Source organism: Cheilinus undulatus, linkage group 16, assembly GCF_018320785.1.
Source record: "Cheilinus undulatus linkage group 16, ASM1832078v1, whole genome shotgun sequence".
NCBI classification, from domain to species: domain Eukaryota; kingdom Metazoa; phylum Chordata; class Actinopteri; order Labriformes; family Labridae; genus Cheilinus; species Cheilinus undulatus.
Window position 1 is genome coordinate 20,999,386 of NC_054880.1, and position 26,129 is coordinate 21,025,514.

The following is a 26,129-nucleotide window of genomic DNA, read 5'->3' on the forward strand; positions in this document are numbered from 1 at the left end:
AGATCTATGTCCTGCTACAATCCTGTCTGTGAGCTCTGTGGGCAGTTCCTTTGACCTCCTGACTTGGTTTTTGCTCTGATGTGCACTGTCAGCTGTGAGACCTTCTGTAGAGAGGCACGTGCCTTTCCAAATCACATCAGTCTTTCTCTTTTTAATAATTTTGCAAATGTTTCTAAAACTCTGCTTTAATTTTGTCATAATGGGGTAGTGTGGAAGATAAAATAGAAAAAGTCAAGGGGGTCTGAAACTTTGTGAATTCAATGTATATGCATACCATTCTGGCTTAAAACAACAAACATATTAAAACATTTTACACGTGAAACATACATTTTATCTTTGTTTTAGGTTTTTCTCTGTCTATTTGCATAATTTTTGTTAACAACAGAAGTTACAAATATTTAAGCTGAATCATCTTTAATAATTTTAGCTTCTAAGTGTACAGCAGACTGAAGCAGATCCTGGAATTAGCATCCTCTTTTTAAGAATGTGGCATGTTTCATATTGGTTTGAATTAATAATCCAATATTTAGTGAAATTACCCCAAAAAATCAAAATCAAAATCAAATTGTAGCACTAGATATTTAAAAATTCCCTCCTTTTTAGGAAGTATTAAACAAAAGATGACATAACATGTGACACCAGAAACTCTTGTTTAAATTGACCATAATCATAAATGTTTATGATACAAAATCTACGTCCACACTTCCCTCAGAGTTATGTAAAATTGCCTTCTAAGCATCAAAACCAGTTAAGGGACTCACCATTTACTTTGACAGGTGGACTCCTGACCAGCGGGCTGGTGGAGAGACTTGTGAGCACCATGGCAGCCGTCACCTTGTCCATGTCCACTTCTTCCTCTGACCGTCTGTCAAAAACACCAGGGAGAGGGGAAAATGTCACTGAGAATACTCTGCTCCTGGTACATTAACCCACATTTAGGAGCTCCCAGTAGCTCCTTGAGTTACATTAAGATGAAATGCTCAGGGTGCTGGATACTGTGCTTTTCATATGCAAACTTAAACATGCAACAATACACATGCCACACACATAAATAAAATATCCATTTGAGACAGATTTTAAGACAAAATTCTGGCATTCTGGTGCAATGATTCCACCTAAGCTGTTAACTGTTTTATGTCCTCTGTGGTGGACTGACGCAATTACCCAGACACCATTTGAAAAATAAACAGCCGACAGCTGAATGCGACAGTAAGAAATAAAAAAATAAATGCAAAACCAAACTAGACTGATGTGGGACTTGTATTCAATCCCTAAGCCTGTATTGTCAACATAGGCTCAGTGCTGTAAAGTAGAGACGCTAGCTGATCCATTCGATAGACTGTAACCACACACCACCCACATACAGTATTTGTCTCTTCTAATTGGCACACAGAGAAGTAGATGACAGGTATCTTAATCCTCCTGCATGTATTCCTCAGGGAGAGCCAATCCCTGTGATCAAAGAGATGTCAATAGCTTTATTACTGACTGTAACTTTGGTGCTGGCTCACTAATACAGCTACAAGCTGTGTGTGTGTGTGCGTGTGCATGTGTTTATGTTCTGTTCCTGGGCAAGCCGCACTTTGATGGCGTGCAGAAGCCAAATGATCAAAGTCAACACTATTACAATGATGAAATCACCCGCTGCCTCAGAAAAACATGACATCAGCCTTCACCAAGAGTTTGCAGCGGCTGTAGGTTATACTGCATCTTAATTGGTGCACATCCAGAGCAGTCCACTAAACAAACTGTTGAAATAAACAAGCTGTCTCTTACATATGCAATTTGGTGGTTAGGAGACAAAGACAGCACATGGTTTACTGTCAGTTAAATGATGTAGCATTTACTCTCCTCCATCAGCCACCTTCTACTGGTCATATCAGTGCAAGTTTTCTTTTCTGACCTATATCTTAATTTGATCAAATTCTTAAACTAGAAACATCATGAATTTAGAGAAAGACCAACAAAAAATAGTCAAAGATTAACCTGCTGGTTATGTTAAGAATTGCTCTTAATAGGTGAACAACTTTCCAAGTGTTTAAATGAAAATGTAGTCAAACAGAGATCTCAGTGTTTTCACATGTTTACAGCAACTATTTCCAGCATATCTAGTGTGTTAAGACACAAAGTTTGGATTTCACTTTACAGGGACTTTAAAGAAAAGTTGCACCTCCTGTGATTTGAAAATTGTTTTAGGCCATATTGTGATATGATCTAAAATTAAATTAACTGCCCAGCCCTAAAGTGAACTCATGCAAAAGAGGTGTGACTGCAACAATCTCCCAATCAAGTAGTAGTTTTGCTTGGAAATAATGTAATAAACCCCAATATCATTATATAAATACCAGGACCTCCCTAGAAAAAAAACCCAATTGCCAAACCCTTGCAGGTCTGTCACAAGAGGAATGAAGCTGTCATGTCTGTATTTAGATGACTTTAACTGTTAAACAATAAACAAGCTCACTGTGTGTGGGTTTAGGAGCAAGTTTTGAACTTCAGTGACTAAACAGAAGCCCAGACAGGACTACTGATGCTTATTTTTAGAACAGCTTCAGGGCACTGATGCTTCTCATCCAAGCTGACCAAGCTTTGAACAGGTAGAAGAGGAGGGAACCCCCAAAATCCAGATGGTGTTCAAGAGGACAGGAAGAGGAAGTTTCCTGGATTAATTGAATTAATCTATAGTCAAAAGGCAATACAGTTTTCGTATTTTGCAATGCTTTATATGGCAGTGGTGTTTTGTTCTCCTGCATGCAGGCGGTCAGGCCTTTTTTTGGCTGCTGGTTCCTAGTGAGGGCTGTGTGAGCCGCTAAAAGAAACAAACAGAGGAAAGGGGGATTTCCAGAGTTCTTTTCTTAACCAGAATGGACAGATGACTGAGCTATTATTGGGGAGTATTGGTTTCACAAAGAGGAATCAGAGCTAACCACTGAAAACACGGTTCACCAGTTATGTAAGCCCGAGCTCTCTAGACCATTTGTTTTTAGACGTATTTTATTTTATTAAGAGAGTAAACCTAACAGTATCATTTCATGGACATAAAAAACATACCCAGCCAAGAGATAACTTGACTTATTGGTAAGAGTTTTCTTTATTATTAATACTTTGTGCCACAGAAAAGATATTGAGACATTTTTGAGAGTTAGCGCCTTCTTATTAATGTCCTCATTTCCAAAATTAAACTAAAATTTAATTTAGCTCAATTAGACAAAAGTCTCACACCATGAGAAGTCTATGCCAAATGGAGAGATTGTTTTTTCCCTTGTGAGAAAAAAAAAGAAAAAATAGGTAGAGTGGAGCGTTAGCTAACAAAGAAAGAGCCTCAGCCTCCATTAGCTGATGTCTAATTTATTACCCTTTCCTCTGTTGAATATGATGTCATTACAGCCCCCACATAAATCAAGAAAGCGAGCCGCTTTCACCCATAACCCCCCAGCCTGTGTTGCCGTAAAACCACTTCCTGGTCACCTTGGGATGCCGGCATGTGACTGTAGATACTATCTCCATGGAAACAGTGACAGACAATAATTACTGGGTGCTTTGTCTATGGTGAAATATGAAAGAGTAAATCTCAGAAAAACACATTAGGAGGACTGATAATTAAGAAGTGATGTACGAGCGGGAGAAAACGAGAGAGCGGGAAGTGGAATTTCCCAAATCACATTTGCCATTAGTGGCTTTATCAAACTAAGTTTTTTCATCCAAGTGCTTATTACGGCTATAATTAACACACAGCAACATGAGCATGTGTGTACATGTGTCAGAGAGAGACATGTTAAAAGGTATGATACATGTGACACAGGAGACATGCTGGGATGGCTAATGGATTGGTAAGTGAATTTTGATAAATGGGTTTCATATGTTAGTGTATTTGTGTTGCTGAATATACCAGTGCGTGTGTTTGTTTGTGTTTTAATGTTCTTACTTCACTAAGTTGCAAAAAAACACTCTCTACATTCGACCCCTGAGGCTTCCCAACAGGAACAATATCATGGATGTGCAGTGGCAAAGTTAAGAGCTTGTTTACTAATGCAGATTACATGAAATACAGTCACTTTTTATGCTGCTGGCTGTTCATAAACAGAAAACGACTTTATCTTCAGGGACTGAACAAACACATTACTATAGATGCTGTTAATGACTGAAAGACTGCAGAGGTTTCTAAATGACAAGATGGGTTATTTTTACAGTATAAATGACCTGAATTTGATGACTTGCACCTGCCATTGGAAATTACTATCATGTATGCTTTTCTATTCATAAGTGCACACAATCACTTCCTGTGAGAGAACACTCTCAGTCTTCTCTGGGGCATACAGTTAAGCATAAAAAGTAAAATGCAGAAGTGGTGGACGGAGCAATAGTTTCAGCTAAATGAGAATAAGGGCTGAGCAATTAATCAAAATCACAACATGTCCTGCTCAAGGTTCCTACACACTTTTAAAAATCAAATGTAAAGCTTTTTAAGGTGTTTGAGAACTGAACTGAGAAAAATTAAAACCTCAGTCAAAATGAAAGGCATAAGAGATTCCTCAGTACACTGACCAGGGCTGAATTCCTGATTGTAATGACTTGTTATGAAATGTCAAAGGGAAAAAAAACATTTTGTAGTCATAAACACCAAAATTTGATGATTTCTTGCATATATAGTGCCTCTATTTTATTAACATGCCATAAACTGATATTCATCATAACACATTTTAGCACGTGTAGCAGATTATAAACAACTGAATAATCAAAAGCAGAATAATGCTTTTTGTCAGGGAAACCTGTTAAAATAAAGGTTGGCTGCGTGGATTTTTAAGTTTGCAACCTGGTAGCCCAGATGTTAGAGAACTGGACTTGTGCTTTTTAGCAGTAAAAAGTGAATTTGATCACAGTGAGCCAGATAAAGTTAGAGAAGGATCTGGGGTCCTTTCCTTGGAAAGTTAGAACAACCAGCACCCAATTCTTTGAACTGTGGAGAAAAATGTGTGGAGGAAGATATTTAAAATGGTATAAGAACATGTCTTAGTCAAAGCGCTCTCTAAAATCAAGACCTCTCAGGGGTTAAAGAGCAGACCTTTAAAGGCCTTAAATTCAATATGTGCAATTTAAGAATATTTAAGACTTGTCAAGGATCTGCAGGAACCCTGCCTACTGCAATTTTCAAATTGCAAAAGTTTCAATATTTCTTTGACCTGAAATAGTTCGAAAAAAATACCACTTTCCTTGTTTTTGTAAGTTTGTCTTATTAAAAATGAGAAACACATAAAAATCATAAATCTCTCTGATACAATAATGAATTGCAAATAGTCAAAATAATCACAATTAGATATTTTTTCCAAAATTGTCCAACCTTGGTTTTATCTACTAAATATTGTGTTTTTAAATAATATTGAATGATTTACTGTTGTTGTTGTTGACAAATGCATTACATGAGGAAGTCTTCGCAAATCAAATCACAATATTGGAGAAAAAATAATCAATTATTTTTCAAAATCATTCGGCTCTAATGAGAATATAATGAGAACATATACATGCAAGCTGCGAATCCAAAGAACTTGGTAAAGTCTCAAATATTTTGTGCATGTGTAAATAGGCCTTCAAATAACTTTTATTTCCAAGAAGTCTTTCATTCAAAGTTATTTTGTTTTCAATCACAGTAAAGGAATAAATGTCACTAATTATTTAGATCTGAAGGCTTACTAAAGAAAACTTCTTTCAATTTTTTAAAGTTAAATCTGCTTTAATTTTAATGAATACTGTATATTAAGGAAGAATGACTTACATTAAAATCATAGACTGGTAAATAACAGGCCAACCAAACATCGTGTAATCATGAAGACTGCTGTTCTTATTAGTATTTAACAATATTGAAAAGAATTCTGTATAAAAAATAAAATCAGTTGTCTAGCTAAGGCTTAAACGTTAGAGGCAGTGAGCATGTAGACAAAGAAGGTCCTTTCAGTCTTGTCCATACCTATTTAGAAAATCAATGAAGCCTATCAAACAGATAACCTACCAACTACACAAGTTAAAATTAGAATCACAGATGATTTGGGATGATCCCTTGTGTGGTTACAGTGATTCAAGTAAAACAACAGCTCCCTCTTCAGGGGTTTTGACGAGTGAGGAGGAGATAAATGGCACTGTGCCGATGTGTTGTGGGTGTGTCTGTGTTTTTGTGTGATGTGTGTTCTTTAAGTTGTTGTGCTTCCCTGGACAGACGTGCCAACTCCTTTTTTAGACAGTTCAACAAAACAAAGGACCTGCATGGGAACATGTGAGACAGGAGGGAAAGCGTGTGTGTGTGTTCAACAGTGTGTAAGGCTGAGTCTACAGTGCTATGGGGGACGGGCAGAGTCCAGTTTCAAACAAAATACTGGGCAGGGAGAGGGACAATAACAGGAGCTCAGGTTACTGTGGCCACTGTTGTTTGACAGGTAGGTGCAAAGCAATGAAAAGTGGGACTGACTTTTGTTTTTCATCACACCTTTTAGTGAAGTATGATGCTCAGACAGGATTTATTTCTAATGAGGGACTATGTCAAATGTTTACTTTCTGAAGAAAGTTCAACAGTTATACAGATAGAATGTAATGGGTACAGATGGCAAACCTGTGGCTTCTTTCCTAACACAATTCAACTGAAGGTTGTTCAAGATACTTTACATTTAGAGCAGGCCTAGACTGAGCTCCTTAGCACTGGAGAGCCAACATTGATTGACCCAAGAGCAAACACCTGCAGCAGTTAAAAGATAAACTTCATTTTAAGAGGCAGAAACCTTAAACAGAGCCACATTCATCTACGTATGACAGCAAACTTCCTTGGCTGGCTGGGTGATCAAAGTAGGGAATGATTTCAGTTGTTAATTTCCCTGCTGTACACAAACCACAATTTAAACGACCCAAAAACAAATCAAACAACCAGAACCCTCAGAGCAGCCTGTAGAGGAAGATACTGCAGCAGTTCATAAAGAGCTCAGTAGGTAATTCAGACAAAACTGTATATAAATCTTTCATTTGACATTAAAACTTAAAGTTGCCATCTGGAACGTTAAACTATATAACAATGTACTGAAGCTTAAAAAAAGAAGTTTCCACTTTCACATTGATTGAGGTCACTTTCATTCTTTAGCACAGTTTTTAGGTACTGAACTGGCATGAGGTGGCACAATATCAACTAAGAGAGGTGTGGGATTTTTGATGGCATCACTTCAAAGAGGAATGAAGCCTCTCTTTAGTCATATTGCCTTCAGGTAATGTAGGTAATGCAAGAAGTATGAGTCAACACTGTCTACGCACCAGATTTAAAGGATTTATCCAAAGAAAACTGATATGATTGTTCCCCGTGGCAAGCTATTACGCACCGATTGAACTATATGCATCGAATTATTGTGTTCATTTATTCAGTAATACACCATATGAGGCAACGTTCAACCCCTGTCGCCCTATTCTCATTTTCCTCTACAGGCCAGATGAGTGGGGAGCAACAAAAGAGGTGGGTGACAAGGTATCAGGAGTGTGAGACAAGAATACTATAACCCTCTTTAACCTCTTTCACAGAGCAGAGCTTGTTAGCTTACTTTACAAAGTTAAGATAGTTGTGCATTAATAGTACCCAATAGGGATGCACAGTTAAGGAAAAGATATAAGTATTGGCAAATCTCAGCTCAAAAAGTAAATTCTCTGTATTGGTAGATAAGAAAGTTTAAGCTGATATTTACAGTTAGTATTTTGGCTATAAAAATCAGCCCTTTTCAGCTGTAAATACTGGCCACATGGACAAATAAGATTAATTGGGACCAAAAGACTTATGACAGCTGATGTCATATCACAGTATTTTTCTTGCCCTTCAGAATTGAAATAAAAAACACATTTATATGCATATTGAGATGCTACAAACCCCTCCTCCTAAAACAAACCTGTGATAGCATACTGAACTCATGTCTGAGCTTCAAATCACAGATATATTATTTTATAGGTCTCTCTGTGTTCACTTTTTTTGTAAGTTTGACTTCTGTAATGCTTAGGTGTGTCAAGCTACTGTTGACTATACCATATTTACAGCTGGTAGCATTCACAATTAAAGCACTCAAGAAATCATAATAGCTACTGACTTTTATTGTGAAGAAAGTGACAGAAGGCAAAACTATTTGGTTCACAGCTTGAAAAGGCTTGAGATATCTTGGGCTCACATGCAGTTAGGACATTGTGCTACTTTAAGCTTACATGTTTACTTAAAATCAGACACTTTTTAAAAATCAAGATCCAAAGGTCACAAATAGGAGTAAGAATGTGTAATATCTACACTCCTCAAATGCATAAAAACAGAATCAAATGATGTTTAACTGCTGTGGAGCAACTTTTGCCTCGGGACCAACAAAGGCAAAGTTAATGAGGGAAAACATGTCCAGAGTCAACAGAATTATCTCAGGTCACATTCTTGGAAAGTTCAAACACAATACAAGGGGCTGTTTCATGTAGTCAAGCATCAGTCCACAATTAAATTTGTTTGATATTTCACAGACTCCCTTTCCAAACTTTATACTAAACGGGCCAAGGACGATCTGACACAAACATGCCGCCCAAAAACCACCCGTCAGTTCTAATGAAGGCAGCTGAAAGGTGTGGTGGGTTACAGGAATTTCCCTGAAACAAAGAGCAGCGCTGCCAAGCACACCCCTGACTCCTACATCGCTCTGTCTTCACTTGGTCCTCTCCCTCCTCTTCCTCCCTTCACTCCTGCTGGACAGACTCTGAACTCACTCTGCCTCGCTCACTTTCCCTCCCACACGCCCAGCTTCTTTGACTCTGTTGCTGCACAATCAAACTGTGAGGAAAGTAAGTGAGGAGGACAGACAGCAACAAGGACTCTGTGTTTGTGTGTGTCGGCCTGTCTCTTTGATGCTGAGCAGTGCAGGGAGGTCTACTCGTTTATTACAGCCACTGGACTATGACGCCTATTTCCTCCTCAATAATCTCCTATAAATCAGCAAACTCCTCCTCTACTACGAGCTTATCTGATCTCTTCCTCTTTCTCTGTCTCACACACACATGCGCACACACTCTCAACATCGAAACCACAAAATGAATCTGCATATGACACGGGACTAACATGCATGAAGGACACAGCTTTTGATTGGCAGATGTGTATGAAGGGACACAGAGGAATTCCCTCTGTCATGCACGTGTGCATCACCCAGCCTCCGGAGATGTGACCGATAAAAGATCCTTTTGTTGGAGAGCACACATCTCAAAAACAGCTTTTCAATAAAATCCCAGAAATTTGACAAAGGGCCACATTAAAGCATTGTGCTGCTTCTTCAATTTCCTGTGACCAGTATTGTTGTAGCTGCTTCTCTCATGAAGTGTATATATGTGATGTCCGGGCTCATACCTATGACACATGAGGGCTTATGTGAGTGTTGGACAGGTGCTGCAGACAGCTGCAGGCTAATGTTTGTCTTAGTGAAGAGCAGAGCACATGGGCCATCATCAGGATCTTTTTTTATTGAGTTTACTGGTCTCCAAGGTGACGAGAGGAATAAATAAACTTGGTTTGGAAATGTCACCATAATATTCAAGGAACAATAACAGCCAGTAACTCAACTACTACAGATGTTGGTTGAGGCCTTTAGCCAGTATTTTTGCAAGAGTATTATCACTATGTACATTGTTGTGTTTTTGAGGGATGTCTATACATCTATAAACTACATTGAATATAATATGGTACAGATATTTAGGGCCTACATCCATTTATAGGGTTTTTAAGCTGGCAGTTCTTCCAGCATCAGTTTTAGAGGTTTTCATCAATGCTTACTCTTGCTACAAAAGTTGACTCACAGCACTTACACTTCCCTCAGGTGTGACTCAGGGTGGAGATTGAAACCTGGTTCCACAAGGCCCTGGTTCTGCATTTTCAACAACCCAAAAATCAGTAACTTTATGGCTTCTTGATACAGAGTCATGTAGGTCCTGTGACAATAATTCATTTTTATCATATCTCTAGTGCAAAAACATAAATCAGTTCTTGCAAGGGGGAGCATAAGGCAGATCAGCGTTGTGCATCAGTGCCTTTAACTGTTGGCACTCTTAAAACTGGATTTTGCTTTGGCTGGACAGTTACACTCCTTATCTGCTTGGATTGACTGTGAAAGGCGCCCCGAAACTTTGTTCCTAGTCCTGTTGGGTAATAATAATAATCCAATGTTGAAATGTGTGTTAAAATCATCAGGATAAGTTGATCAGCTCACAAAACAGCTAGACAGACAGTTCTATTATGATGTGTTCAAGAACAGTTCTGTAAAATCATTATTAGGCTTATGTAAATAAAATTAAATATGTATTCAAAAATGAAAAAGAAAAAAAAAACAGCCTTCTGATGAAACACTTTTTTCAGTAATATGAAATTGACATAGCAGATGGAATCATGACCTTCTTTTACTCACTGCTTATACCACCTCTGTGGAAAAGTATAAATAATGACTTGGATCAATAAGAAGTATCTTTAAGGGATTAATGTCAGTAGAAATGTCTGATCCCCATCTATAGTAGTGACCACAAGGTTTGTTTGAAATTGTTCTGTGAAATTTCACCAATATACAAAAATAATAACTGAAATCATGTCCTGGTAAAAATGACAGCTCTAGACTTAGAAATTGCACCCCACAATTAATCAGATATGTTTCTCCTCTGTCAGTGCCTTTATGACAGAGTTGATTCAAAAGTCCCACTCTGTCTTGAATTTGAATGGTTGGCAGGATAAGAGCCACTGACAAATGTTGCAATGCTCCAGAAGTAGGGATTCTCCAAGGTAAATTATTACATTTGGCTAAAGACAAACATTCTGTAAACCAACTTTATACCATACTGGTAAGTCAGCTTCACGCTGTAACAGTGCACAGTTGGTTTGCAGAACGTGGCTAACATTAGAGGGTGCAAGCCTTCGATCCTCTGTTCAGTGCTACATCTACATTCCAGTGCTGTCTATCATCACTCATAGAGATATATCTGAGTATGCCCTGACACAGCCTCAGGACAACTTTATCCCTGGTTTCTAAATCAAATCATGCTGTTCCTCTGAGATGCTATCAATGCTATAAGTTCACCATTGTTCACACCGGTCTAAAAAGCATTGTGGTTGCAAGGCAGTATTCATGAAGAACAGCTACAGAAGCAACTAGCTGCTGGAGGGTGCATTACAGTTTAGACGAAGCGTTTAATTATGGCTCTGAACTGATAAAAAAATATTAAGACTTGTTTTACTGGACTCATAAATCTGGTTTCTACAATCAAGCAATCTGAATGTAACTGTTTAGCTGGCTATTTCCATGTATCTCTATCCACAACATTTCCACGTCCCAAAACTAAAACTATGACTAAAAATGTTTGTTGACACACTTTTTTTCCATGAGAAAGACTAGACTAAGACTAGCCAAAAATAGATCTTTGATGACCAAAACTGACAAAAAGTGAGTTTAGTTTCCATCAAAATGATGAAGTAAAGACTAAAATGCAAGGACTTTTTATGGACTAAAACGAGACCAAAATGTTTTTGAGTTTTTAACTGTAACTATAAAGGATGGAAATGACTAAAATGTGACTAAAACTTAAAGGCAAACAATAAACTTTAATGGTTTTGCATTTTGCTGGATGGTTTGTCATCATATTTGCTATGTTCATAAGATGATTCTTATAGCATGGTTTAATGTGTCGATTATGTTTTCTACTTCATGTCCTAATTAGCAAAAAACATAAAAATCAGGTTAATATTGTATAGAATTGGCTTAAACATCAACATGTTCCTCTCACCGTATTTTTTTTTTCCACTACAAAATTTGATCAGCTACTAGTCACTCACACTCCACAGGCGTTACCAGAGTTGAAAAAGTGTAGAAGTTCAGATGGCCCCTGTGTGAAAATCTACAGTTGTACCTTATCAGCTGAACACAAACACACAAACATGCAGGCATACATTTGTTTTCCTGCATTACTGAGCTGCACATCTGCTCTCAAAGTCACACATACACACACACACACACACCCACACACACACACACACACACACACATCAGGAATATAATCAAAGGACCAAGTCGTCTTCCTAGCCATAACAACATATGCACTGGTCTGGCAGCCAACTCCTTGAAATAGGAGCCACGGGCATCTTTCCCCTTGCACACACTCGGAGAAGAAGTGCCAAACCTCCATCTGATTCACTGTAACTCAAGCTTTACATTGAACTTTAACCCAGATCTGTGTTACTCCACGGATGAAAAATGTCTCCAGTGCTACGGTATATCAAGATACCCTCATGCAAAGTTGATACATTGCAGCTACATCACATTGGAAAAAAAGTGATGTTTTAAGAAACACATCTGGGCGGCTGTAGAGCAGAAAGGTGGAGTGAGACTTGATCAAACAAAGCTCAATTAACAACATACTTGGATAAATACCTAAGCTATTTGATACTATGAACTGTATTCAGTGCTACTTTGTTTGTTTTTATGTGGAATCAAGAATTCATTTACATAATACACAGTCCTTCCAAGTGAAAAAGAAGTAACTGATGATTATCTAATTTTGGATGTTCTTTGGAAAGTTGGGCTGACTTGCAGCTTGATTGTGTTTCCTTTGTCATGCAGTGTACAGGTGGAGACGAGGGCCGGCCACTGCCCAACCAGCTGCTTCAGACTGGTAGGATGGTTTTCTGATGTGTTTAAAATTTTGCTCATATGACTCCACACGCCCACAGGGTTAGAACAGAACTTTGAGCAGCATGCCCAACTTTGGGGAATTTTTACCATTTTAAACTTTCAGACAGCAGCGTAAATCACCATGAAAACAGGAGGAATGCTTTTCTTTTTTTTTAAAGATTTATTTTTGGGCATTTTTATTAGATAGAGAAGGCCAGTGGATAGAGTCAGAAACAGGGTCAAGAGTGGGGGTGAGACATGCGGTAAAGGGCCTCAGGCCAGATTCGAACCCGGGCTGCCCGCGTACATGGGGAGCGCCTTTAACCACTAGGCCACCTGCTCCCCGAGGAATGCCTTTTGATGTGCTTTCTCTGTTATAACAGAAAAAACTGAGCAGGAAACAAGCCTACCAGTAGACCCTCAGCTGAAAAAAATGTTATAATTTAGCTGCTAGTTGTATTTGCTGCTGATGCTGTTTTTGGGTATAGAGCATTTATTTGTTGCTGTTATTTGAAGCATGAAAATGAGATGATACGATTTCAACCTCTGCAAGACTTTTCAAAGAAAACTCCAATGACATTTGTCACAGCTTGTCTGGAATACAACTGTAAAGTGTGAGCACATAAATCATGTGCGATGTGCACAGATTGGGAAGTGTATGCCGGGCATTAGAGTTTTATTTTGGATTTTTTTTTGTAGGATAAATGCATCATAGACATACTTCTGTTCAACTTGAGCTACTTACATTATAATTTGATACAACTAAATGTGTTAAAATTGGAGGACTTTAAAATCTATGAGCAGTTTTATTATTTTCACTATTACGTTACATGTTCACAAGTATACTCCAAGTGTCACAATGGGTGTGATATCACAATACTAAAGTTAAACTATTAGTGCAATACCAAGCAGGGATTATTTTTTTTACTACCCAGCTAATGCGCAAATTCTCCCAGCTCCCACAACCAACCACAGCTCTTTCTCTCAACACAGCGGTGCATTTAAATATGACTTACTTCTCATTAATCGCTGCTTGATTAATGCTGATGCACCACGCTGCTGCTGCTGGCAAAGGTTCACCTCCTCCACCCCTGCCTCCTCTTTTGTAACATAAAGCTTGTTGCACCCTCATATTCAGATTCATGCCACTATGGATTAATTGCTTTTGAACTGTAAAGTCAAAGCATGCTGCTTGACTAACCAGGGGAGCATCATTTGAGCAGAGTCTCCTATGCTTAGTAAAACTGTACATCCTTTTTGCAATAAAATGATTAAAAGTATGAGGAAAGTGTTCTTGAATAAACAACAAACTGTTATGCATTTATTTATGTATTAATCTTCTTGCATTGTGGATACCCTTGGAATTGCAAACACTGCCAAATTAAGATGATAAACAATATGTTCTGAAAAACATGATCCAAGAGATGCTCATTAATCATTCACTGAAAAGTTGTGTGATGCATATTTATAAATTGTCCTAGTTGATAGGTTGACATTGCTGTGTAAATGATAAAGAATTTGATAAATTAATTGGTTGTTCATTTTTGTATTCTTTGTATCCTGGTAAATAACACTTTGGTCTAACAGGTACTCTTCTGTCTGTTAACATTAGAACATTAACATGTCAGTAAAAACAAAAGCTGGGGTTACTGACTCCTTGTCCTCTGCTGCCTACATGAAAAAAGACAGCGTCAGCTTCAGAAGCTTCCTGTGTTGCTGAGCTGCTAGAATTGACTTTCATTAGTGCGGTGAGGGCGATGAAGACATCATTATGGGTGGTTGCTGACTTTCAAAGCTTTCAAGATCAAAGGCGGAAACTGCGCTCTGTTCAAGACATTGCTTTGTACGATTAATATCAATCAAACCCAAAGAACGCAGACTGTTATGAAAAACAAGGCACTGGTAGATTTTCTTTGACAAACTATCAAGAGGAAGAGGAGAGTGGGCTTTTTTACTTGAGGGCAATGTGAAATATCTAAGCGGTTACAAATCTTTATTTAAGTCTGATCTGTCTGATTTCTGAACAACCTAACTGTGAACCCACCGACCACATTGTCATTTCATAAATCCTGTACACACTCCACATAGCGCACTGTTAGAGTGTTGATGAATGTGGCTTGTAGCATATAGAGAAGAGCAGATGATGAGGTCATCAGACCCAACAATATTAGAGCTGAAAGCCACAATGCATTTAATCATCTGCATTTGCTTGCAGCTTATTAACTGATTACACATTAGCATGTTTTAGCTAGCTTCTTCCCCCTCTCTCTGTGTACTAAACACACATCATTGCACACACACTTGGGTGAAGGATACAGAGCTATATAGAGAAGTGTTTTTACACATGAGTAAGCAGCAGTACGTGCAGACGGAAGCAGACACTGTGTTTGCTAGTTCCCCTTTTTATTAAATAACAAACACACACTCAGCCACACACACACACACACACACTTCTGTGCTGAGAGCAGAACAGGGCGTCGCGTAGCGTACATTAGCCAGGCATGGAGCCAAAGACCCTGTGTTTATGTGTGTTACTTCTTCATGTCATCAGAGACAGACAGTTACAGCTGTACTGTATCTATACTGAACTATTTGCTGGTCAACCGAGCATGGCTTCACTCTCTCATATCTTCATGGTTGGAATTAGCTTTGTTTTTTCTGATATGATCCTGCTGGAACTTGAGATCAGCACAATGGCACATATAAACTGTTTACTTTTCAACCCTGTTTTTAATGTCTTTGATTCCTGTGCTTCACAAAGAATTCTCTCCTCTGTGTTGCTTTTAAGCCTGGGATTTGAATTGCTCATGTAAACACAGACAAAAGCACAGAGAAGAAACAAGAATCTCATAAAGTAACAGTTAGTGAGTCAAGTTTCTGATTAAATATAGTATAATCGTTTGGAGAATTTTCTTTCCACTTTTGGCAACTTAGAACAAGTTTTCAGTGTTCTCTGTTCCACAAAGTCTCTAAGCTGCACACAAAACCCCACAGTCAGCTGATGCCAAATCATAACCACCCCTCTGCAGACATGTTTTGGAATAACAACTATATAACAATTATATAATAACAACTAACTGTATTGTCTTTGATGGCCACCATTTAATATTAAACCAGTTTCTGCTTGATAGATGGCACTATCAGAAATGGGGAAGGGGGTCTGGGATCAGGAAACTTTTTGCACAGCACCCAATACAGCCTTTATATACGACTCTCACACACTGCCATATCAATGATGCACAGAGGAAACATGGTGGGCCAGAGTCAATTCACCCGGGATCTGCCATCAGAGGCAGTGACAGGGCCATAATATAGAAAAGAAGCTGGCAGTGTGTAATGTTGGCTAATTTTTCTAGTGTTTGCAAGCTAAAAATAGATCTTTGATCATCAAAACTCTGAGAGATCCTAAGTTTTGTTCTCAGGAGGTGCAAGATGAGATAAAAATATTTGTGGTGGGATGTTGGACATTCAAAACCCATTATATCCCCATACATTGTGTCATATATGTTTGTCAAAATACAAGCAGAAGAGAAAAGAGCTGTGTGTGCACTGTACGCAGAGTGTGTTCAGCGAATGAGAGCTGCAAAGCAGTGGAGCTGACACAAATACAGTGTTTTGGAAGCTAACAATACCCTGATCAATCAGCCAATTAACAAAGTCTACATCAGGGATCATCAATTAAAATGTCATGAGGTCCTGAAGCAAAGGTCTGAAACATCATGTCATCTAACTGGTCATGTGAGTCAGATCAGTTTGTAACTAGAATGGCCGTCTGAGGCGGCAGACCCACGCCTAAGCAGCGCCACAGAGGAACTGACGCTCCCATTGATTACTATGATGTTCAAAATTTCGAAGTCAGAGAAAAAACAAATGGGTGCGCGGATCATTGCCAAAATCTAATCGATTCTTCCCAGTCACTATCCCAACATTCCCCCAAAGTTTGTTCAAGATCCGACTTTTCGTTCTGGAGTTATCTTGTACACATACAAACAAAGAAACGAACAAAGAAAGAAAGAAAGATACGGAACCCTTTACATAACCCCCTGCCGATTTCATCAGCATGGGTAATAAACAGGGATGGAGATCGTTAATTTCTATTGATATAAAAATCCTTATAGATACTCCTTATCGATCTGAGTCCTTATCAATACCACTGTTGATACCTTTCTATTGTTTGTTGGAGGGACAAAATAATGAAAAATATTTACAACAAAAGTGCTCTAAACTGAGTAGCCTAGTGCTTCAATGATTCAGTCTGTTACATCTATTTTTGTATCCCTCAAATATTAACACATTACTTATATTTATAACTGCATCTATTGTAAACATTTGAGCCCATTACATCACCAGTCTTGATGGGGAATTACCCTGTCCCCCAACATTGATATGAAATCACCAAGCAGTTAATCTCAGTCCAGTCTGTTGCTAGCTGATGTTCAATGAAAGTTAACAGCTAGCTACATGCTGTGTTTATGTTCATTGTGAGGTAAATATCCCAAATCTATCAGCGACAGGGGTCAGTATAAGCATCACAACATAGTGATGCATGATAACTATTTTTCTGAACCGATACCGATAACCGATAATAACCGATATATTTTTTTCAATTGTTGATTTAACAAAAGAAGTTTATTTGATGTGTTTATGCACATCTGGGGGTAAGAAGGGGTTAATATGTAGTGAGCAAAGATATTTATAACTCATTCTAATTATCATTACTCATGTTTTTCAAAAAACAAAGAACCATTCTGACTTTATAGCTGTTATTATAGTTAACTTTTCTTAGTTAAACATTTGTGTACCAAGTACAACATACACAAACAACTGACAGACGGTTTTCCCCATAAAACCAAATGATAACAGGCTGTTATGTTTAACAAATGGAGATATTTGGGGGTCTGTTTTTTTTTTTTTTTTTTTTGGCTTAAGCCAGAATTAATGCAAGCTGATGTTTGACATAAAGATTAAAAATATGAACTGACATAAGTCATATTAGAGATAGGTTAAGAATGTAAAGTACACCGTGGTCTGTGGCTAACTTCTGTTCATAACGTGGATCAGACTGAATGAAACCACGTCAAACAGAGCAGGCAGGTATACGTCTATGAAAAGTAGCGATTGATCAGGAGACTGTCAGACTTATTTTGTTATAACTTTGGGCCTTTTGGCTCTGGCAAGCTTTCTGCAGTTTTCAATGCCTGCTAATGCCCGCGGCTGAGACTAGTAGCTGCTGCCGCTTCGTTTTAACGTCGTTAGGATGATGACTCTTAATTGACTTATAAGATCCGTCGAGGACTTCTTTCTACTCATTGCGACCTTTGCAGGGCAAATTCTATACACACGGTCGTGTTAACCTCCCCTTAAATACTGAATAACGCCACCGTGTTGTTAGCATTTTAGCACAGGGGCTGCTACTTTCTCTTCTTCTTTGGTGCTTTAATAGCAGGTTGTGTACTTCGGCGCCACCTGCTGTTTCGGAATGTGTAGTCTCCTGAGAAAGAAAGCAAACGCCAGCACTGCCATGCTGACAAAAATATATGTTATCGGGGCTTGTCATAATGATATCGGACCGATAAAAATGACATAATAATTTCCTGTTATCGGCCCGATAACTATTGGCCCGATAGTTATCGTGCACCCCTATCACAACAGAAAACAGTAGTCACCATCCTCTGTCCCTCTGCTGTGGCACATAGCGAAGTAGCTGCTCTCTGATCAGAAGCATTTGTTTTTTAATTTGAGAGGATCGTATTTCTCATGAGTGGGTGTGGCTTTGGCTCACTAACCGACACACCCACAACATTTGAAGCATATTTTATTGCCTCATTTTATGAACTTAGAGATGTTTCTCATGACTGAAATTTGGCCTGGTTCATAACACAGTAGCCTGTCATACGACAAACCTAAAATATATATTTCTTTATCACTTACAGTGACCTCAAGAATTTTAACAAAGAGGACTTACTACAAAGATTGAGAGCACTATAAAGCATTTATCTGAGCAGATGGATATGATCGGATGCTACTGGCAAGTGATTTTTTTTTTTTTGCTTTGTTGTAGGTACCAGATTTTGGTTTGATTTGATGCACAGTGCTGATGTACTTTCAGTTTATGTTCCTCTTGCAAGAACTGACAGATGTTTTTACACCAAAGATATAAAATGACGTTATGTCACAGAGCCTGTCTTTATAAGCCCCGGTTTTGATCACCATCGCTAATGATAAACAATGGAAACTACAATATCTGTATTAGCTGGAGGTAATAAAAAAATCATAAATATAAATGTACTCATATTAATATTTGGCATAAGAATAAATGCATTTAATGATCACAAGGGTTTTAAAAATATGAGGCATGTTGGTTTTAACTCACCATTGAGAATAATGAGTTTATAACGGTCCATAATTGATTAATAAGTCTTATTTCTGTTATCATCATCTCTTATCACAGAGCACAGTCTCAAATTTTCCCTAACTCATGACTTCTCTGTGTCTCTGCTGTTGCAGGCTATTCTCACACCCACTGTCTTCATTTGCCATGTCTAATCTGAATGAAGCATCTGATTGGCTTAGAAGCATCACACGCTGCGCAGGTCAAAACTGAAGTCCTCATCACAGTGAAATAAAGCTGTAAAAAAACCCTGTTTTATAGTTATAGCTGGTGCTCTTCTGTGCAACAAATTCCAAATGATCGATAAATAATTATAATATTTGAGTAAGCGCTCTTTGTTATGTTTATTGATCTTAGACCGTCAATAAATGTGTATGAAGGAAAAATCCTAAGTGGTTGAAAAATATGTTTAGGCCATCATTGATACAAAAATAAAAGTGGCATATGTAGTCTTGATGTGGGAATATGTCATTGATATCATGAGTCAAGTGAGTTAGTGTCTGAGAAAGTTTGAAAATCTGCATTTCCAGTAGCATCACAGCCCTATATTACACTGGTGTAAGAGTTCAATTTTACTGTATTTTGTATCACTTTTATTATTTATTTTTTTTATTACAGAAAGAAGAAAGTATTTGTAGCCTAAGGATGTAGTTCTTGGTGTTAAATTTGGGTTTCATTGACACCAAATTAAAAAAGCATCTGTTTTATGAAATGAGAGATCCTATTTTGCAAAACAGAAAATCTTTAAACTTGGAGGCAAATATGTAACAGCAAAAACAAACTGTGATTACCAAGGCTCAGATGCCTGAATAGTTAACTGTTCCACAGAGTCTTCAGGTAATGCGTGTGTGATGCAATTATATAGGAAAAGAGCTGTAGGGTAGAGAGCCAGGTCTTAAGTGAGTGAATGTGTGTGTCAGGTTGATGTATATCAGTCCTGATTTCTTCTCATTTCACATCCATAAAAAGAGTAAACCCCTTGAGCAACACATGAGGGAAAACCCTCATCCGCTCTCTCAGCTGCACTTTACCTTTTAACATGCTGTTTGATTGGCACAAACACACACACACACGCTGCAGTGGTGTGCCCTAGATTTGAGCTATAGGTTGGGGCTCCTGTATACATCCTACCCGATGGGCCTGGGGTAAACACTCACACACTCACTTTGGTGTTTTTGCCCTGATTTGAAGCTATAGGGTGGACGTCCCACTTATGCACCAGCCTCTGGGCAAGAAACACACACAAGTACAGCACACAGACAAACACACCACTAACTGGGATCCCCTTAATCCAATATTACTGTAGCAGCAGAGGAGAGCGGCTGGTAAAAAAAAACACTGGGAGCTGGAGAACAGAAACAGCTCAGCGTTAAATGGATGCAGACAGATGAGGGTTGGAGAGATGAAAAATTAGCATGCTGAAAGCTTGACCAAATTTGTTACACTTTTCACTTAATTGCCAAACTGTAATAGATGGTGAAAAATGCAGTGTCACCTGACATCTCTCAAAACTACTCCTCGCGTATGTTAAAATATACTATATCTATATAATACTATGTTAAAACACTGACTGTATGATTAGCATAGGGATTGTTTAAACACCAATTGCACTCAGAACTACTTCAGTTTAGGAGCATGCCCAGTTGTTAGACTCTTATGTTTTGATGTTTACCCTTTTTGTCTTGATTTGCTGAACCAATCCTCCCGTGACTGTGCTATTGTTGCATCTCATCTTGCTTCCCTGTATACTCCTGAGTCAACAAAGCACTTTTACAAACAACTTTAAAGATACTTTGAAACACGAACTGCTCACACAATCCTGTCTCCTCTTGTAAGGCTAAGATGCACAGTTCAAATGTGTGTAAGCAGCTTTAAAGAGCAGTGATTATAATCTGTTTGCTACTTGAACTTTTGCACTCAGACATCATGTGACCCTGTGTTAGTTAACTGTATCTAACTTACTGTGGATGACAAACAACCCTAAAATTGGTGTATTTGGTTGTGTGAAGACACAAAGAGACTTTGAGCTCTGTCTAACTTTGCACTGTGTGATATAACCTTCTCTATAAAGGGTTATTATCTTGGGTTATTATCTCTGAATTTGAGTTTTTCAAGACTCTTTTATCATCAGATGAGATCAGATGAGATAAGCATACATAGCAGCTAAAGTACTCAATGCACTGGTCGCGGGATCGATTCCTGGTCTTGGCACTGTTTGGTGCACGTCTTGCCCCACTCTCTCCTCTCTTTCCTGACTCTCTTCAGCTAATCTATCCCAATACAAAAAGGAAAAAAAATTGAGTCAAATCTGACGAACTACTCCAGAAATAGATGCTGCTTAATATAGAGATAACAATGGGTGTAATAGGTGTAATGAGGGAGGCACATTTAAAATGCAAAGCATGATGATGAGGGAGATGGAATGAGAAACAGGGGTAGGAGGTAGGAGCAAGGATAAGCCATCTTGAAACACACACACACAGTGTGATGGGCTTCCCCTGAATTGATGTTGTTGTATGCCCTAATGAGCAGAGGGAATACACGGGATCTCACTGCTCCAAGCTACTCATTCGGCCTCATGTGACTGCACATGTGTCTGTATGGCAGTAAGAGTGTGTATAATAGTGTGTGTGAGTAAACGTGTCACTTTCCGAGATGTTTATGTTTTTGTGTGAAAGTACCTGCATGCATGGATGCCTGAGCGAAGGCCCAGCAAATGTGAGAGTATATAAAGGTATGTTTGTGTGGAGGAGATAGATAGAGACAGAGAAAGAGGGGGGAGAGACAGAGTGGGCAGTGAGGGGGTCGCCCACTGGTGCGAACAAAGGCAGCAGCTATGAGAGTCGTGACGACCTTTAGACTGTCTGTCTGGTAAATACCCCCACCCTCCCTCAGTCTTCATCCTTTTTCCTCATCTCCTTTCCTCCTCTCTTTTGCTCCCTGTGTCCCTGTATCTTCTCCTCATCTCTCACCTGTCTTTCTCCATCCTTCATTTCCATTTGTCTCCCTTGTTCGATCAACAAGAGTGTTCATTTATATGATGCAGCGCTGGAGTAAACAAAAGGAAGTGGCTTGAGGACTGAAGTGTGTGAGCTCTGTGTCAGAAATGGAGTAAATGAAGAGCCTGAGAGTGCCGAGCTGGGGAAAGAAAACATCAGAGGATGTTTTTCTCTCTGTCCCTGCATCTCTGTCATGAATTTCTGCCTGCTGTGGTGAAGCAATTTTAGTACTTATGTTGTCACAGATGTACCCAGTCTTACATCTAAGTTCTGAACTCTACATGGTTATGGATGTTGGCCCTGAGATATCTAACAATGTTAAAACATCCATTTAAATGCCAGTAGTGTATGTTTATTGTAGAGAGCAAAATTGTATAAACAGACACTTTGTCCACCACAATCTATCAACAAGTTACAGAGACAGTGTAAAATAAAGTATTTTGTCAATTTCACATACAATAATAATCTGACAGGCAAAAACTCTGCTTTATTGACTACTTTTATAGCGTTAAAATGAGCAAAAATAAAGCACACATTCACTGATTCATGTATCCAGAGCTTGCCCAAGTATTACTTAAAATGTTCCAATCAAAAGTTTGACAGACAATTAAATGCAAATTGAAGTTCAGACTAGTCGGCATATACAAATTTCTCAAAACAAACAACACTGAAATTGAGCACAATTTTATAACACAACCAGTAAGAAGATCACAGCAGCTGTGAGGTAAAGACGTAAATGTGTTTACACAGTGCAGCTAATGTTAACAGTGCTAGCACCGCCAGCCTCCAGTCCTCCTTGCAGGATAACAGCTACATGCCTTTGTTGGTTATGAATCGCTCCAGATAAGTATGCTCTCTCGGCGCTATGAGATGTCATTATTCCACTGTGCTTGTTAATACCAGTACCAGTATGGCAGTAGCCATTAACCAGAGCTACAACCCTAGCTGGTAGTGGCAGCTGTGTTTCAGCTTAGACACAAACCTGAAGTGGCATGGCAGGCCTGAATTCATACAAATATTAATAATCAGTTTAACTGACTTGTAATTCTGGTGCGGACAAACAAGGGTGACAAAATGTAATCCTTGCAGCTAGCTAGTTGTGCACATCCCTAGATAGACTGGTGACAGAAAAACCAAAGTTAATACATTCCCAGTGCACAGCATCAGAATTTTTTAAGCCTATACACTGGGCTTAACATTGCAAAGAGTCTAATGAATAAAAGACTATAGGTCCTAGCTTTAATATAAAACTAATGCAACAGTTTGTTTACAGTCACATGATCCTGACAATGCACAATGTCAGATGGGGTCAGAAAGCAAAAAAACACCAGTTAGGAATGAATGGGTACGGTGGAAAGCAAGTATGCCAAGGCTCTAAATGGACTTTCATGCTGTCATTATATTCAGGAAATATCCATGTACGTTAAGCAGAGATTTTTTTTTTAATTTAGTTAAGGTAAAGCTTGGGTCGGGGTTAGGACACAAGAAGTTAAAAATTAAAAACATGACCTGCAAAACTAACTTAATAATATTTTTAAAAAATGCTTCCTCCATGAAAACCCTCTAACACAGCTAATGTAGCTAAAGTTAACAAAACTAGGTCAGCTACATTAGCTTATGTTATGTTTGTTAAAGGTAACACATCTACATAGCTATGTTACCTTTACCTATGTTTGCTAAAGCTAACAATTAAACTAAGCTTATGTTACTTTTGCTAAAGGTAATGTAGCTATGTTAGCTACATAGCTTTGCTAGTTTTAGCCATTCTTCCTAAAGGTAATATTGCTTAAGCTAATGCTAACGTAGATACATTAGCTTAAGTAGTAATGTTAACTACATAGCTAGGCCTTGTCCACACTGGGACGGAAACAATATAGCTCCTTTTCATTTTGAAAAAGTTTTCTGTAAACATGACATCATATCATGAAATGTCAGCGTAAGCACGAAACCATTCAAAACCACTGGAAACACCACAGTATATATGCCAGGCACGTAAGTGGCGCTGTAACGCTGCAGAAGAAATACACCAGTAACAGACAATTACGGAGCAAACGCACCCAAAAGTTTTCTTTTACCCAAAATTTTCTCATAGCAGCTGTTCTGGATGTACTCTGTAGTGGATCTAAGAACATGTGGCGTACGCTGTACTCCACAGCCATTTGTTGATCAAACTCATCTCCGCTGGACAGCCATCTAGTGTAGCTACATCGTCTTCAGCTGTGCAGCTAAACTAACATTGCTAAATCAAATGTACATAGCTAAAGCAAGCCTGTGTTCATGTAATGACTTCTAAATGAGAACCAAGTCGTACCAGCAAATTATGTCTGTATGTGAATGACTGAGCAGCAGCAGATGAGCTGATGAGCTTTTTTCATGCTGATAACCAAAGGTGCATATTTTGAGTTGAATTTGACTCAGAACATTAGGGAGTTCACTGTTTCTCTAAGTCTCAATGTTATTATAGTTAACTAAAACTAACTAAATAACTAAAACTAAAATTCAAAAATCATTGTAGTTAACTGAAACTAAATCAAAACTAAGCTTAACAGAAAAAATGAAAACTAACTAAAACCTAGTCTTTGACACAACCATATTGACTGGCACCTACACCAGAGTCTGGGGAGAGTAAAATGGCCTGAATTGATTGGTTAAGACTTCATACAGTGGCAGTTTTATGTCTGGAGTTGTATTCAAACACCATCTTTAAACAAATAAAATGGAAAGTAAAGAGTAGCCTATTTGAATATGTTTATAAAAATGTATGACCTTCCCTCAGCCCCGACATGTATCCGAATAAACTAAAACTAACACTAAAACTAATAAAAACAAAACTAAAACAAAGCATTTTTGCAAAATAAAAACTAAAATAAACTAACAAACCAGCAGTAGAAACTAGTTAAAACTAAACTGGAAGTGAAAAAAGAAAGTGAAAATGAAATAAAAATAAAAACTACCGAAAAATCCAAAACCATTACAACCTTGTCTTAGATACCAGAGGATTACCAAGGTGATCCAATCAGCAACTATGAACATTCACTTCCATCTACACAGTGTTTAATTAAAAATCAGCTAATAATGATCAATTGCCGATCAACTGGGGCAACTGGATAACTATCACAGTTATCACATGTTTGCAGTTACGATGACTGTTTGCTGGCCCTTTTTCATCAAACTCAAGAACAAAGATATAATATAGATAGTGGAAAATGACCCAACTAAAAGCAGGTTCATTAAATGCCCCAAATGCCAGCGTGTAACAAAGGTCTCCTATGTCTATCTCCTTGTTTTCCATCTTTTCCTGTTGTTTCTTAAAGGAACCTGCTCCCCCACTAGCTCAGCTACCTCTGCCTTCATCAGTGTTGTGTGTTAGTGTGTTCATTAGTGTTTAGTGGCCAGTCCAGTGGTGATAATGGGGGTCGTAAGAGCAGTGCAAGGTAGCCTCGAATGATCCCTTCTCCCCAGTTGCCCTCTGGTTACACACACACAACCTGCCAATAAGTGCCATAAACCACACTGACATAAACACACACAAGCAGCCTTTTATCACTGCTGACTTTGATTATAAACACTCTGCCTGTAACCACAGGACACACACACACACACACACACATAGCCGTACAGACCTCCAGCCCGCCAGCTCCCAAGAGAGCAATGCACACACTGGAGGAAGGGGCCTCTTTCCCAATTACACCTCATAGAGTAAGGGGGGTAGTAGCTGTGTCTTAATGTTCATGTGTGTCTATGTCTGTGTGCGTTTGCAGAAGGTGCTCATAAAAGCCCCGGAGATTGAGCTGATGGAAGGCGTTATAAAAGGCCTATCAGCTGCTCAAATCGCCTCATACAGCCCCGAGGCAGGACAAAGGATCTGCTCGCCACTCCAACATTTACCTAAAGGGCTTTTACTTACACCCCTCCCCCTTTTCCCCTCAACCCCTCTAACGCCCACCTATTCTCCCTCTCCGTTCTCAGTTAATCCCCTATTTCTGCAACTGTTAACCTTGACTTGCCCTGTAAAAGTTAAGTGAGATGTGGTTTTCCAGCATGACCTTCTTCAAATTGGCT

General features: G+C 38.6%; 1 protein-coding gene across 2 annotated transcripts in view; it reads right to left on the bottom strand.

The window, feature by feature from the left end:
- The window catches only part of znf704 (zinc finger protein 704), a 74,236-nt gene that overhangs the window by 16,034 nt on the left and 32,073 nt on the right, over positions 1 to 26,129 (bottom strand). For both annotated transcript variants that reach the window (XM_041809357.1, XM_041809356.1), the window contains exon 3: positions 762 to 865. In XM_041809357.1, coding sequence (XP_041665291.1) covers positions 762 to 865 — 104 coding nt within the window. The remainder of the gene's footprint in view (positions 1 to 761; positions 866 to 26,129) is intronic.